The sequence below is a fragment of the Notechis scutatus genome, chromosome 15 (assembly GCF_049901735.1).
Source record: "Notechis scutatus isolate UNSWTSFEM ecotype Mainland chromosome 15, rNotScu1.2, whole genome shotgun sequence".
Classification (NCBI taxonomy): domain Eukaryota; kingdom Metazoa; phylum Chordata; class Lepidosauria; order Squamata; family Elapidae; genus Notechis; species Notechis scutatus.
The window spans coordinates 7,837,345-7,853,139 of NC_142023.1; the positions used below are offsets into that span (position 1 = coordinate 7,837,345).

Below are 15,795 nucleotides of genomic sequence, written 5' to 3' on the forward strand. Positions count from 1 at the left end.
ATTTTGAGAGGCCACCATCTCCATGGAAGACCTTTGGGTGCGTTTGTAGGACCTCGACGAGGAGGGGGGGACCCAAGGAGGTCTCCCCACCAGCTGTCCCGATCCTGCAAACCGGGGCGCCCAACAGAGCACAACGCGCACGCGCGACTTAACTCCCGCAGGGAGGGGCGCCTCCGCCCTCCCGCCACGCCCCCTTCCTTCTGGCCACGCCCCCCTGCGTCCTTCCCTTCCCTCCCTCGGCGGCAGGCGCCTTCGGCGCGTGACGTCACGCGTCCGCCACCGCCGCCGTCCTCCTCCTTCCGCTTTCCGGCGGAAGCCAGGGAGGGACTTCCTTTTCCGGGTACGGGTCCCCAGGCGGAGGGAGAGCGAGGCATCCGGAGCGCTTGAGCCCCCCGGGCGCCAGACGGAGAGGCCGAGTGAGTGGCGGCGGCGGGGGAGGCGGAGGGCGAGGACGGGGCGAGGGCCCCCGCGGGGGCCACGCGGAGACCCGGCCGAAGGGGGCCTCCGAGGGCCGCCGGGGCAGAGCGGGCAGCTGGAGGAGGCCGCAGGCCCGGCCTCGGCTTGACAGGAGGAGGTGGGCCGGGCCGCCCCGCAGGAGGCCGGGGATCGAGGGCGGGAGGGGCGCCCGAGGCATGCCGGCGAAGGAGAGGGCGCCCCTCCCCGCCTCTTATTGGGGGAGGGGCGCCTCCGCGCTTTGACAGCCCCCCCCCGCTCCCTTGGCCACCCCGGGAGGGGGGGCGGCTCCCCACGAGACCCTCCTTGGAGCCCCCGTAGCATCGGCCTTTCCTAGGCTTCGCTAGGCCGCTGGAATAGCGGCTGCCAGGTAGGCTGCTCCTGGATGGGGAGGCTCGACTGTCTTGGAAACTGTTAGGTAGTTAAGGCAGCCCCTCTGGTTAGTCCCAAGCGGGGCTGTTCGCTAAGGGGGTCTCTTGCCCCTCTATTGGGGAGGGGGTCTACTTGCTTCAATACCTGCCCAGAAGGACGGGGAGGGCCCCCAAAAGGAGACCCGACCCGGCAGCTCCTGTCCTTGGGCCTGGGGTGGTTTTTTTTTTTGGACTGGGTGATCCAGGAGAGATTCAACCTGGAAATAAGGAGGAATTTCCTGACAGGGAGAGCGATCAACCAAATGGAACAGAAGTTGCCTTCAGAAGTTGTGGGAGCTTCATCCCTGGAAGCTGTCAAGAAGAGACTGGACTGCCATCTGTCAGAAACGGTGTAGGGTCTCCTGCTCAGGCCGGGGGTGGGGTGGGGTTTAGGCTAGATGACCTCCAAGGTCCCTTCCAACTCTGGTATTCTATATTCAGTGGGACAGCTTGGCTTTGGAAGTTGTGGGAGCTCCCTCATCCCTGGAAGCTGTCAAGAAGAGACTGGACTGCCATCTGTCAGAAATGGTGCAGGGTCTCCTGTGTTGGTGGGAGGGTTGGACTAGATGATCTCCAAGGTCCCTTCCGACTCTGTTAATCTGTGTAAAGTCTTGCAATAGGTGCTAGCCAGCCTTGCGTCTTCCGTACCTGGCAACTTCATTCTTATTGATTAAACTTAAATGTAACTATGATTTATGACCTGTGACCTGCTGCTGTCTATATGTAGACTGTGAGTTTCTGCACAGGAGACAAATTCCTTGTGTGTCCAATCACATTTGGCCAAAAAAAAAAAAAGAAAAGAAAAGAAAAGAATTTATATTCTATTCTTCTAAAGCCAGCTGTCCTGGATTGACCCATGCAAACAGAGGAGAACTATTTGTAGCTCAGGGTTGAAATGAAGGGTCCTGGGTGCTCTCTGAGCTGGGTGGTTTTCTTGCAGACGTTTCATGACCCAACTAGGTAACGTCATCAGTGCTGGAAGGAAATGGGGTTTCTGGAGTAGGAGGACGACTGTGGGATCCTTCTCTGAATTTGGTGGTTTTCTTGCAGGCGTTTCATGACCCAACTAGGTAACATCGTCAGTGCTAGTGAGTGTGGGGTTTGCTCCCTGTTTATGATACAATAACTCTGAGCTAGAACCTCATCAGTGCTAGAAGAGAGGTGGGTTTGTGGAGGAGCAGGAGGAGGACTGTGGGGTCCTTGGTGCTCTCTGAACTGGGTTGTTTTCTTGCTGACATTTCATGACCCAACTGATCAGTGCTTAGTGAGTGTGGGGTTTCTCCCTGTTTATATACAGTACCTCTTACAGACATTTCATTACCCAGTCAGGTAACATCATCAGTACCAGAAGGGATGCCTTTTAGCATTGATGATATTACCTAGTTTTGGGCAATGAATCATCTGCAAAAAAACAGCACCAAGGAGCCCTCCTCTACAAATGCAGGAAGTCCAATCTCTTCTTGAAAGTTTCAAGTGATGGCGCTACCACAACTTCCGAGGGCAACTTCTGTTCCATGAGTTGATTGTTCTCACTGTCAGCAAGTTTCTCCTTGTTTCCAGGTTGAATTTCTCCTTGCTCAGTTTCCATCCATAATTCCTTGTCTGGCCTTCAGGTGCTTAAGAAAATAGCTTGACCCCCTCCTCCTCTCTGGGGCAGCCCCTCAAGTCCTTGACTTACAACCTTCCATTTAGTGACAGCTCGAAGTTACAGTGGCTCAATACAAATTGCTAAGTGTTCCATTTGGTCTCCTGCATTCTTTAGTTCCATCGTACATTCACTGGGAGTTCTCGAGTTATGACCACAATCGAGCCCAAAATGTATGTCGCTAACCCAGACATTGGTTCAGTGAGTTTTGCCCCGTTTTACGACCTTTCTCACCACCGTTGTTAAGTCAGTAACATGGTTGTTCGGTGAATCCGGCTTCCCCGCGGACTTTGCTTGGCAAAAGGTCGCAAAACACTGCGACTGTCATAACTGTGAGTCAGTTGTCAAGCATCCAAATGTAAATCACGTGACTATGGGGATGCTTGCAACGTCGTAAGTCTGAAAAATGGTCCCTTTTTTCAGTGCCATTGTTAGGGGGTCATTTGGCAACCTTCTGACAAGCAATAAGTCATCAGGGAAGCCCGATTCACATAACAACTGTGTGACTAAGTTAACAACTGCAGGCATTCACTTAATGAATGTGGCGAGAAATATGGCAAAACTCAGCAACATAAATCCTGGGCGCAATTGTGGTCACAAGTCAAGGACTAACTGTATTTCAAACTAACGGTACCGAACAGTTTTTATCCTTTTGTGAAACTTAGCATCTCTCTAGGGAGCTGTTGAAAACAGGTATAACGTGGATGTGTGTGAACATCACAACACACATCATGCTAGACACCCTTCATCCATTGTTATTGTGTGATTTTTTTCCCCCCCACAAGCACATTAAGGATCAGTTGGTCTCCCTTTCTCTTGTGCATTACCTATTTAATAGCCTCACTTTATCACTACTCTGTGTTTTCCTTCAAGGCTGAACCCAAACATCTTTGTGTGGTGGCTTTCTTAGCCCCTGTGACGTTGTCTTATGCTATGGGACCCCGCTGTTGTGTAGCCCACTTACTCTTAACAAGACAGTTAGTGAACTGGAGAGTCAGTTTGGTGTAATGGTTCAGGGGCTGGCCTAGAACCAAGAGACGGTGAGTTCTAGTTCCACTTTAGGCATGAAAGCTAGCTGGGTGACTTTGGGCCAATCACTAGGAGATAGTGAGTTCTAGTCCTGCATTAGATATGAAAGGTAACTCTGGGCCAAGGAGACAGTGAATTCTAATTCTTCCTTAGTCACGAAAGCCTAAGAGCATGTTGTAACTTCGAATAATCACAAAATGAACTGTTGTAAGTAGAGAATTATGCTTCTGCAATACTTCTGCCATTTATCTTTTTCTTCGGGATCCGACAATGCTGGCTGTTCGAACCAACCGTGTGCGTCTTGAATCCTGCCAAGTGTTGCCGTTGCATAGACAATTCTGTCTCTTGAGTTGTTTAGCATACTGTCCAGACCAGGGATTGCCTGGTTAGGCCAACATGCTAAGTAACCATGGTAAGAGCGGCACAGGGTTTATTCGTCAAAAAAAAGAGATTACATAACTGAGCAGCCTGTGTAATGATTTTGTTGGTAAGGCAGAATTTAATTGACCGCTTCATCCCAGCGCATTCATTGTTACCCAGTCTGCATTCAACTTCAGGAGCTTTTCTTGCTATGCAATTCTGGGCAGATAATTTTATGCAACATGCCCCTTCGATGGCATGCACAATTATGCTGTGTAATCTCTTTTCCTGACTCTTTCAGGCCTATAGATCTCATTTTTCTCCTCTCCCTTTTCCTCCAGAATGTAACTTGATGTTTATTCATTTCCTATTTATTTATTAAACTTACACGCTGCTCATCCAACCCAGAGGCGACTGGGAGGTTTACGATAAAAAAAAAAAAGCAACAAGTTCAAACATTAAAACAATAAATATTAACACTAAAACAATAAATATATATTTAATGTTATGGAAAATGTCCCTGAAGGATAATGTTTGGTCTACAAAAGATTGTAGGAAGATACTTGCTGCTTATACATAGTATAAACAAGTAGATTCTTTTGTATGTGTAAGTTGTAAGCGTGAAAAATGCTCATAAGTCACTTTTCAAGTGTCGTCGTAACTTTGTATAGTCACTAAACGAATGGCTGTAAGCCGACAACCACCTGTGGTGTATTACCCCAAAAGCTAGATAAGATTTTTTACCTCCTTAAACCACAAACCCAAGGCTTTGCAAGAAAACAGGTTTAGAGAGCGTTTTTGTGGTGTAAAATTGGTGAAGGACAGACAACAGCGATATGTTTTTATTCACCCATCTGGATATAAGGCCCTGAGTTAAGGAACCAAAGCTGCCAGTTGGATAAGTGAATGCTTGTGTCTCATTCCCACATTTGTATTGTGGTCATAATTCAAGGACTACCTACTGTATTCAAACCACCTAACTTCAATTTTCCCCTTACTTAGGGGCTGGAAATGAAAAAACATTCAAAAAATTGTTTGTATCATTCCCACTAAGTCTAGCTGTGGCATTCACACCCTTTCAGCTACTCTTTCGAGCCATAATTTGTTGAGAAACTGCCACATCATCAATGTCAGATTTTGACTTGACCTGGCCGGGAGTGGGCTGTAAGCCAACCTTTGTTCAAATAACTAAAAAAAAAAAAAAAGGGATTCAATGTGACTTCAAGTCAAACAGAAAGCTCCCAAATTAAACCGAGACCTTTCATTTATACTCTCGTACTCGCCGTGAATAACTGACCTGCTAGCAAATACACTTAGTTGTGTTTATTCTTATTGCACTGTGGGGGTTTGTTTGTTTTTAAAGCACATAGAATCCTAGGGCTGGAAAGGGACTTTGAGGTCATGTAGTCCAACCTGCTTGCCCAAGCCAGAGAACCTATATCTTTTCAGATACAATTGCTGTCCGATCCCTTCTTGAAAACTCTAGCGACAAAGCGCCCTTAACTTCTGGAGTCAAGCCTGGTTGTTTCCAATGCCATGTGAATTCCTCCTTAATTCTTCTCTCCTTGGTTGGGCAGGACTGGAACTCATGGTCTCCCGCTTCCTAGCCTGGCGCCTTAACCACTAGCCCAAACTGACCCTCTTGTCTCTCTATCCTTGCCCCTTTTTTCGCAACGGAGCGGGCACCACCAAAGTTGTAACACAGGACCGCCTTCTCTCTCTTTCAATGCTTCCTTAAGGAACGTCCTTTAATGGGGGCTGTTGGGAGGATTGTTTTGGAGGTGCCAGTTTTGAGTCCTCCACTTAACGGTCACAATGGAGCCTGAAATTTCTGTTGCTAAGCGGGAGAACGCTGGTTCAGGAAGCTTCGCACCCCCTCCCCCATATTACGACCCATTTTTTTCTGGCCACGGTCGTTCAGTTGAATAGTTGCACGGGTTAAACTAGTAACGACGGCCGTTAAGCGAATCTGGATTTCTACTACAGACTTTGCTTGTCAGAAGGTGGCACGAGAGGGGTGGGTGGGACACGTGACCTCAGGATGCTGCAACCCGTCGTAAATGTGAACCAGGTTGCGAAGCCTCTGAATTTTGATCACATGACACACACACACACACACCCGGGATGCTGTAAGGGCTGTGAAAAGCGGTCCTGAGTCACTAAACGAATGGTTGTAAGTCAAGGACCACCTGTATGTAGACTGAGACACAATAACACCGCCATTTTTGTTGTTCTTCTGTTGACTGATTGATCAAGTCATTGCTGACTAGTGATCAAATTGTTTAGAATTGAATTGAATTGAATTGAATTCTTTGTTGGCCAAATGTGGTTGGACACACAAGGAATTTGTCTTGGTATCTCCTGCTCAAGCAGAGGGCTGGACTAGAAGACCTCCAAAGTCCCCTTTAGCTCTGTCTCTAACCTGGTTTTTAAGGTCTTCCTTCATTGTTGCTGCCATCCTTGTCTCCCCATCCGCCTTGCCACTGCCTGCCCTGCACTCTTTCCTTGCACTTTTCCCAGGGTTACGGACGTACCTGGGGATTGTATGGCTTACCTGCAGTGATATTGATGGGCTAGCCAACCTAGCTAATGCCTTCTTCTTCTTTTTGTTTTTAATTTCTCTTCCCACAGCAAATGGCTGCTAAACTTGGAGAAATTTCTCACGTGAATAATTCTGCTCCCCTCGTGGACCCCTCGGTGTACGGTTACGGAGTAAAGCGGGCTTTGGAAGACGGGAGTAAGTATTTTTTTTCCAAATTTTTGAAATCCCTTTTACTTTAAAGGAAAGAAGGTTTAGCAATGGCTGGCATGAGGAGGAATGTCTGTCTGTCTGTCTGTCACTATCTTCGACCTTTCTATAATCTCTCCATATGTCTTATCTTCTGTATAATCTATAGTCAGTCTGTGTCTGTCTGTCTATCATCTATTTTCTACCTTTCTATTATCATCTCTATAGTTTGTCTATATCTCTCTCTATCATATATTTTCTACCTTTCTATCACCTCTATAGTCTGTCTCTCTCTCTCTCTCTCTCTCTCTCTCTCTCTCTCTCTCTCTCTCTCTCTCTCATCTATTTCTACCTTTCTTGCTATAATCTCTCTCTAGTCTGTCTGTCTGTCTATCAAATGTATTGGCTGCCCATCTTACCATAGGGTAACTCCAAGCAGCTTACAGTTCTGTCTAAGTTAAAATGTAAAAAGTTAAAATCAAACATTTAAAATCTTAAGAAAACACACGGGGAGGGCCGGGGCAGAGTGGGAGGGGAGGCGGGGTCTGTTATTACTCTTATCAACCCCCTCCATTGCACTCTTTTCCCCCACTGGCGGTCCCAAGCCGACTGGCACAGCCAGGTCTGTTAGGCCCTTACGAAAGGATAGGAAGGCTGGGGCCAACCTCACATCGGTGTGTGTGTGTGTGTGTGTGTGTGTGTGTGTGTGCCACAGCACATGAAGGCCCTCTCCCCTGGACCCCACCAGCTGGAGTAATCGGCCCGACGGGACCCTTCAACCCCATGGCTCCTCTGCCGGCCCGAGTGGGCAGGGCCAATCCCAGTGGGATGAGACAGCCTCTCAGCCATGAATTGGGGTTTGTCCTCAATCAGCGACCAGCAGGCAAGAACAGAATAACGCAAAGCTGTTGGGCGTGGTTAGAAGATTAATTTTATCAGCAGTAATAATGCTTCAGCGGGTTGCTCAGTCTTTCCCTTGATAAGACCGGGGCATAAGTTCCAAGGAAGGTTGATTTCCACCCCCCCCCCCTTTGCAAGGGCGGGGGGGGAGAGAAACTCCTCAATTTATAACCATTTCCTTAGTGACTGTTCATAGTGCAAAGTGACCGAGGAGGAGGGTTTTTCACAGTTATGACCATCCCTGTTTCAAATGGTTTGCTCTTTGCAACGTTCAAAGGGAATAGGATTCGCTGAACGGCCATGCAGGTTTTAACCACCACCTTGCTTGGCAGTGTGAATTCTGCCCCCCCCCCCCACTTTCGGTCGTAAGTCGAGGACTCGCCTACAGAGCCGAGCCTTGCTTCGTTGTTGGTCTCCGCCAAATTTGCCCCATCTCTCCAGTGCAAGGAAGTTGTGTTGCCTGTTGCTGTGCCCACAGAGCGTGTGCTTTTGGTGCCGCGTGGTGCGTTAATTTCACTCGGATTCCGAGCATCTTTGGATTGCAGGTGGTCCCCGACTTACGACCGCAACTCAGCCCCCAAATTTCCGTGGTGGAGTGAACCATTCGTTAAGGGACCCATTTGCCTCGTTTACACCACCTTTCTTGCCCCAGCTATTGAGGCGAATCATTTCAGTCGTTAAAGTGAGCCACGCGGTTGTGAAGCAAACCCCGTTGGCTTTGCTTGTCAGGAGGTCGCACAAACGTGACCTCGGGACGCTACGACCGTCGTAACTTTGAACCAGTTGCCGATTGCCTGGATTTTGATCACGCGGCCATGAGAATGCTGCAGTGGTCATAAGTGTGAAAAACGGTCATTGTGTGTCATTTCCAGCAAGAAGTCTAAAATATCCTAGCAACTATTACCCTATATAGAGCTGACTTCATATATTTTGATATCAAGCTTGATAATGCTTAATAGAAAAAACAGCTGGGGAGAAATCTGATTTTCAGACCTTTGTTTCAATCTATAAGGAATCATCTTCCAGAGTTGTTGAGCTTTAATGCATTAAATCAAAACTAATTAATTAATGCATTAAAGCTGAACAACTCTTGACATACAACTGCGATTTTAAAAAATGGCCGTAAAACGGAGCCTGTAAAAATGCCTTGGCCAATTTGGAGCTGATGGAGAGAGATTTGATAAGGATTTAAGGGAATGTGGGAAATGCAGAATAATATTTTAACGTGGCGTCCTTTTCATCGTTTTAACTTTCTTTATTTTCACTTGTTTTATTACCTGTAAACCTCCCAGAGTTACCTTATAGGAGAGATGGGTGGCACAAAAAAAGAGAGAGGGGGGGAGGGAGAGAAGGGAAAGGGAGGAAGGAAACAGGGAGGAAGGAAAGAAAGAGGGAAGGAAGGAAAGAGAGGATAGGAAGGAAGGAAGGAAAGAGGAAGGAAGGAAAGAAAAAAGGAAAGGAAGGAAGGAAGGAAAGAGAGAAGTTAGGAAGGAAGGAAAATTTGTCTCGAGTTGTCTAAAAAGCTTTCCTTTCCTGCTTCTGCTCATTTCACTCTCTCTAACCCTCGTGCATTCTCTACATTTTACTTTTCCAACAGGCAAGACATAACCTCAGCAGCGAGAAAGGCCTGTGAGAGTTGTACCTATCCCATTTCAGAAAAAATAAGACAACGGATTGATAAGAGCATTATGAAATAGAGGTGTCCTGGCAGGGCATTGATTGTCACAAGTTCCCTGCACTTTTCTAAAGGAGTGTGTGTGTGTTTGTGTGTGGAGGGGGTTGGATGTCATTCCTAAGAAGCTGCCCGATATCTCTTGGCTTAAAATAGACTTAATCTCTGCCTCTCGCCGCTGAAAATGACTGAGCTGACCTGGGAAATGGGCATGAAATGGAGCTTGAAATGCAGAATTCATTCTCCACGCTCCCTTTTCAAATTATTTCCTGCAAAGGGTGCTCTACTTTCTTAAAACAAGCAGTTGAAAACCCAGAGTAATTGGGTTGCTCGGTGCAAAGAAGAAGCGGGCTGTGATTTCCTTTAAGCGCTTTCCATCAGCCAAGCAAATTCCCTTCAACTCAAGCGTTTTAAGACAGCAAGTTGTCACTTTTTTTAAAGAAGAGTCGATTAAATACGGTTCCGTCCCTTCGTTCCAGCAAAATGACTGAGAATAATTCCCAACAAAAACCTTTTCCGATCAATCCACTTAGCTGAAAGAAGGAAGCGTTTGAAAGCATCTAGGTTTCTCCCTTGTAAATCCAAGGCTGGTTATGGTTGACTTCTGGTACCCTAATCTATGTTTTGGCACCAGAGAATGATGTCCTTGGAGCAGTTGCTTTCAACAAGTTGTAGAGGTGGCTTTCTCGCAAGAGGAGTGCCGTTTCGTTTCTAACTAAGCTGATAAAAGATGCAGTAGAAATCTCCAGTGCAGGTAGTCCTTGACTTAACTACCACCAGATTTCTGTTCCAAAGCGAGACCTTTGCTTTGCCCCATTTTTGCCAGCTTTCTTGCCGCAGTTGTTAAGTTACTAACTCCATCACTTTCCCCTTCGCTCGTCAGAAGGTCGCAAAAGGGGATCGCGAAACCCCCTGGGACACTGCAACCGTCATAGATATGAGTCAGTTGCCAGTCTCGTCCTCACTTTGATCGCGTGACCATGGAGATGCTGCCATCATAAGGGTGGGGAAAACGGTCATAAGTCACTTTTTTCTCGGTGCCGTTGTAACTTTGAACGGTTGCTAAATGAACCGTTGTAAGTCGAGGACTACCTGTAGAAGCTTCCAGGCAAGCTGAGGACAGGTCAGATGGACTACCTTGAGTAGAAACCGGACAATAACTTCAATGGGATGACGGGAAGTTCTTTGACCGCAAGCTTCAGTAGAAGCTTCCAGGCCATCTTAGGTGGACATCTTGAGCAGAAATTTGACCATAATTTTAATATGATAACGGGAAGTTCTTTGACCAGAAGCTTCCAGGCCATCTTAGGTGGACATCTTGAGCAGAAATTTGACCATAACTTTAATGTGATGACGGGAAGTTCTTTGACCGGAAGTTTCAGTAGAAGCTTCCAGGCCATCTTAGGTGGACATCTTGAGCAGAAATTTGACCATAATTTTAATATGATAACGGGAAGTTCTTTGACCAGAAGCTTCCAGGCCATCTTAGGTGGACATCTTGAGCAGAAATTTGACCATAACTTTAATGTGATGACGGGAAGTTCTTTGACCAGAAGCTTCAGTAGAAGCTTCCAGGCCATCTTAGGTGGACATCTTGAGCAGAAATTTGACCATAACTTCAACATAATGACAGAAAGTTATTTGACCAAAAGCTTCAGTAGAAGCTTCCAGGCCATTTTAGGTGGACAGAAATTTGACCATATCTTCTTCAATTTGACGATGGATCGTCCTTTGACCGCCCTCTCTCTTTAACAGGTCTCCGTGTAAACTGGCTTCATGGATCGCAGATAAGAGACAACCCCAGAAGTATGTTTGTATGTCTCTCTCTTTCTCTCCAAATACTTTTAATTTTGATTTGACTTAAAACTCTCCAAGTCTCCTTTTTTTGTTGTTTTATTGTTTTTTAACGCCCACCACTTGATCTTTTTAATATCGGCTTTCCTTTTTTGGGGGGGGGGGAGGGCTGGGGGAAGTGGGGCAGAAATCCCAAAGGCACAAGGAAGAACCTTTCTAGGGATTTGTGCAGCGGGGTAGAAGGAGGGGTGAGTCTTTCTCCCATGCGTCACAGCATGGAAGAGAGGTAGATCAATTTCCTATCCTGTGTTCAGCTGGACGCTTTCTGCCCCGGCTGTTTTTCCATCCCGCGGCAGGCATTCATTTCAGTCACTGAACCCAAATTGCTGGGGGGGTGGGGTGGGGGGGGTGTTTCCTTACCCCCGCTCTGCTTTTCTCTTCTCCCCGATGAAAAGGGCCGGATGAAGTTAGTTTATCCATGCTAATGCTTTGATTTATTTTTTTCCTCTCTCCCCTTTTCTCTCTCTTCTCTGCCACAGTAGGTAACCAGTTAGGAGCCCTGGTACATCAAAGGTAAGCCGTGGGTTACGTTTTATTATTTATCGATCACACGTAATTGTTTATTGATCTGCCATCTGTACCGGAGTCTTTACAGAGTCAGGAGGTTGTGAGCGCAGCGAAACAGCGGAGCGGTTTCCATCTCCAAAACCCTTGTTGCTTCAGAATATTGTATTTTTGTTTTTTTTTATTTTGGGGGGGAGAGAGCTATAGGAGGGGAAAAAGGGAGATTTGGGGTGTATTCACACAGAAGAGGCTCACGGTTCATAAATATTTACGTGATGCTGCTGAGTGATGAAGTGGGGGGGGGGGAAAAACCAGAGGCTTGGGTGAGATTTGAAGAAGGGGAAGACAATATTAGATAGATTAAAAGGAGACAGAGAAGTCCTCGCTTAATGACCGGAGTTATGACAGATACCCCTCCCCCTCCAAAAGGGTATTTATGACCTGGTTCTGGAGTTCTGGCAGCAATACACATAGAAACAATTTGGGACGCTTGGCAATTGGCTCATTTTTATGTGATTTATGGCATTTTTGCCAGTTTCCCACAAAAAAATAAATAAATTCATAGGAAGGAATGGAGCCCGTTTGGTCTGTCGGTTAAGGCACCATGCCTAAAAATCACAGTAGAAAAGTCACCCCCTATCTATTTTTAAATGTTATTTAGTTGGCTATTCATTTATTTATTTCTGAGCGATGAATTGTGTCACCAGAAGAAGAAAAAATGTCCAGGAAAAATTAAATTAAAAACTCAAAAATCAATTAAAAAACTAAAACATCACTTAAGTGATACATAGCCCACTCTGACCCAAGGCCTGGGGACAAAGCCAGGTTTTTAAAGGGAGGTTTTTAAGGAGAGACTGGACATCCATTTGTGTGGAATGGTATAAGCAGGTGGTTGGACTAGAAGACCTCCAAGGCCCCTTCTAACTCTTGTTATTCTTTTAAGAGGAGATGGGCTAGATTAGGCCCAGATAGGTCCATTAGTAGGTGCTAAAAATTGGCACTTGATAACAGTTAACAGAATTCAGGAGAGGCTGGACCGTTTGTGACAACATAAAGATTCCAGGATAATTCATTCCTCTCTGGGCTCCACCTCTTCTGTAGCTAATGATATATAGATAAAAATGAGTTAACTGGGCCGAGTTTTAAACCCGTGTTGGGAATTACGATGGAAGTTTCAACTGAAAACAGCTTCATAAGCAGGGGTTTTAATTTACCTATTTTCATCACTTCTGCGCCATAGCTTGGGCAAGTCCTCTAGTTATGTCGAGGTGCTAGAAACCCTAACCAGCTTGATCCAGACCCCAGGTCCCCTCCCCAAACCAAGAACGATCACAATGATAACCAAACCTGTTCCTTCTGTTTGCATCGGTGTGTGTGTGTGTGTGTTTTTGTATGGTTTCCCAGGTGCTTGAGCTGATCCCCATCATAATTCCTGGAGTCTAAATCTGATTTACCCCCTCCCTTAAACAGAAAAGATGATGAATTTTCTTTCCTGTTCTCTTCAGGGCAGTAATAACCGAAGATTTCAAAGTGCCTGACAAAATGGTTGGATTCAGTAAGTATTTGCTGAGGAGGGGGCATTCAACACTCTTTTTTTTTCACAGGTGTGATTCGGTTTGCATTTCCAGTAGAGACCCCAGCCTCATTTGGTCGGAGCCATTAACCTCTCGCTGAGGTTGCAATTGCGGGGTGAAAACCGTGGGGCGAAAAAAGTCTCAAATCTCTTGAGAATAAGCTTTCTGTCGGTTGCAGAAATCTGACAGTTCACTTAACGACTCTGAAAAAAAACAACCCGACTTATGACCGTTTTTTCACACTTGGGACTATTTCAGCCATCCCCATGGTCACACGATCAAAATTCAGACTCTCCAGAGACACGTACAAAACGAATGGTTGAGGGAACTGAGTATGTCTAACCTGACGAGGAGGAAGACTAAGGGTGACATGAGAGCTGTCTTCCAATATTTGAGAGGAAAAGGGGGTCAAACTCAGGGGCTGCCCCAAAGAAGAGGGGGGCGGGTCAGGCTATTCTCCAAAGCCCCTGAAGGCAGAGCAAGAAGCAAAGGGTGGAAACTAATCAAGGAGAGTTGACCTAGAACTAAGGAGAGATTTTCTGACAGAACTATTAATCGGTGGAACAACTTGCCTACAGAAGTTGTGGATGTTCTATCACTGGAGGGGTTTTCAAAAAGAGATTGGATAACCTTTTGACTGGGGTGGTGTAAGATCTGCCTCGAGCAAGGGGATTGGATAGAAGACCTCTGAGGTGCCCCTTCCAGCCCTCCATTCTTAAGGTTTCCGTTCTATGAGTAGACACCTCCTGATGTTGGTTTTATTTTTTTTTGCAGTTATCGGCAGGGGCGGTGAGCAAATCTCCCGGATTCAGGCAGAATCAGGGTGCAAAATTCAGATAGCATCAGGTAAGGAGTTCTGGAGAAGCGGGGGTAAACCGTCATTTGTTTATTTTTTTTGCTCCAATCCGTTCCCTTATTTAGAGAAAGTCACTCGCATGATTGTAGGGCTTCTGGTTGAGTTTGTAGGGCGTGGAGCCAGGCATTGGGGTTTATAAACCATGTTCTGTGGCTTACCATGGCGCTTCCCTCACCTGAGCACCTGCTGGCTAAGAATATCTAAGCATTTCCATTCTTTCTGTGGACCTTTTAACTGACCAGTTCGCACAGAGTCTAGTCTCAGGTGCGTTGCAAGGCAGTGGGCATTAAACGGGGGAGGCCCTGAAAGTTGAATTTGGCCACATAATTTGAATTTGCCGTTAGGAAAGAGGTGTCCTTTAGCCTGAGAGATCCAGCCTAGTACTAAGGAGAAATGTCCTGACAAGCGAGAGAACATTTAACCAGTGGAACGACTTGCCACCAGAACTTGTCGGTGCTCCTACACTGGAGGTTTCCAAGAAGAGATTGGACAAGCATTTGTCTGAAATGGATATAGGGTATCTCCTGCTTGAGCAGGGGGCTGGACTAGAAGACCTCCAAGGTCCCTTCCAGCCCTAGAGGCCACGGTTTACGTTTCTAAACAGAAAGCACTGCAGGAGGACGGACAGGATCCACTGACGTTTTTTTCTTCCTTATTGTCTTGGCAGACAGCGGTGGGATGGCAGAAAGGCCTTGCATGCTGACCGGATCGCCAGAGAGCATCGAGTAAGCGATTAGTAAAGCCAATCTCTGTGATTTCTTTTCAACCCCTTCCCCCCTCACCTCTGTCCTCTGTCCTTTCTTCTTTTTGGTTCTCCCCTGATCTGCTTTTTATTCCTTTTCTCCGCACCGCCTCGAGACAAGCTATTGCCTGCTTGCCAGCCTTCCAACCTTTTTCTTACAGCTAAAAGCAGTTTTGCCCGTCGAGAATTTCCTCTTAGTCCCTTTTTCCGTCCCGCAACCTCCTTCGAGTCCTGTATATATATATATATATAAATGTATCCCTGAGCTCACTTTGTGCTGAGGGTGGTTTGATGCGAAGAACTGAAAAAAAAAAAAAAAGGTTTAATCCCTCCAAGCCATCAGATTTGCAAAAATAGGCCACAAGGATAATCAACCGTTCGTGTTTTTTTGTTTTTGTTTTAATCTCAGGGAATATTTATGCCCCGTAGGACGCCTGGAGAATAAATCTGCTTCCTTCCTTTGTCTATAAACCAAATTTTACACTGCCCTGATTTAGTTGTTTGGAGAAGATCACCAGAGTGAGAAAGGTGGCTTTTGTGAGAGAGTCCTGTTCTAAGGCCCACCCTCTTACCACCACCCATTTTTTTGTTTTGTTTTTAATTGCCCCCAATCCCCTCCTTCAATCTCTCCACGAAGCCTCCATCCTTTGCACGAGAACCTGGTAGGATAAGGGTCAGGAAGAAGCTCCAGATCTTGAAGGACGTAGTTCTCATGAAGGTAGAGCTCGCCAGTCGTCTTCCATTGACGCCTAGAAGGAATAAAAGGCCGCCGAAGGGAAAGTCCGTGAAGTCCGTTCTCTCCCGAGCGTTTCGTGATTTCTCCATCCCTTTTTTGTGAAAAGCGCCACGCCCTGTTGGGGAGACCGTGCTAAGAGCTGCTACAAAAGGAGTGGTGGGCCTTGTGGGAAGCCACCCGAGATGAGGGTGGGCAGGAACCCTTCCCAATCGGATAGCCCATCGGAGATTAAAGGGGTGGCTTTCCAATTCTTGAGGGTCCTCAACTCCCTCTTTCCTTCCTTCCTTCCTTCCTTGAAAGGGAGTCTGGAGAAAGTCATCTTCGGCAGCAGA

General features: G+C 46.6%; 1 protein-coding gene across 3 annotated transcripts in view; it reads left to right on the forward strand.

The window, feature by feature from the left end:
- Positions 1-318: 318 nt before the first annotated feature.
- Positions 319-15,795, forward strand: part of FUBP3 (far upstream element binding protein 3) — a 33,911-nt gene continuing 18,434 nt past the window's right edge. The window contains exons 1-7 of one of the 3 annotated variants that reach the window (XM_087943864.1): positions 319-416; positions 6,529-6,634; positions 10,953-11,011; positions 11,531-11,564; positions 13,061-13,110; positions 13,904-13,975; positions 14,653-14,710. In XM_087943864.1, coding sequence (XP_087799990.1) covers positions 13,098-13,110; positions 13,904-13,975; positions 14,653-14,710 — 143 coding nt within the window. In that variant the 5' untranslated portion in view covers positions 319-416; positions 6,529-6,634; positions 10,953-11,011; positions 11,531-11,564; positions 13,061-13,097. The remainder of the gene's footprint in view (positions 417-6,528; positions 6,635-10,952; positions 11,012-11,530; positions 11,565-13,060; positions 13,111-13,903; positions 13,976-14,652; positions 14,711-15,795) is intronic. The other 2 variants (XM_087943862.1, XM_087943863.1) reach the window with 2 other exon arrangements.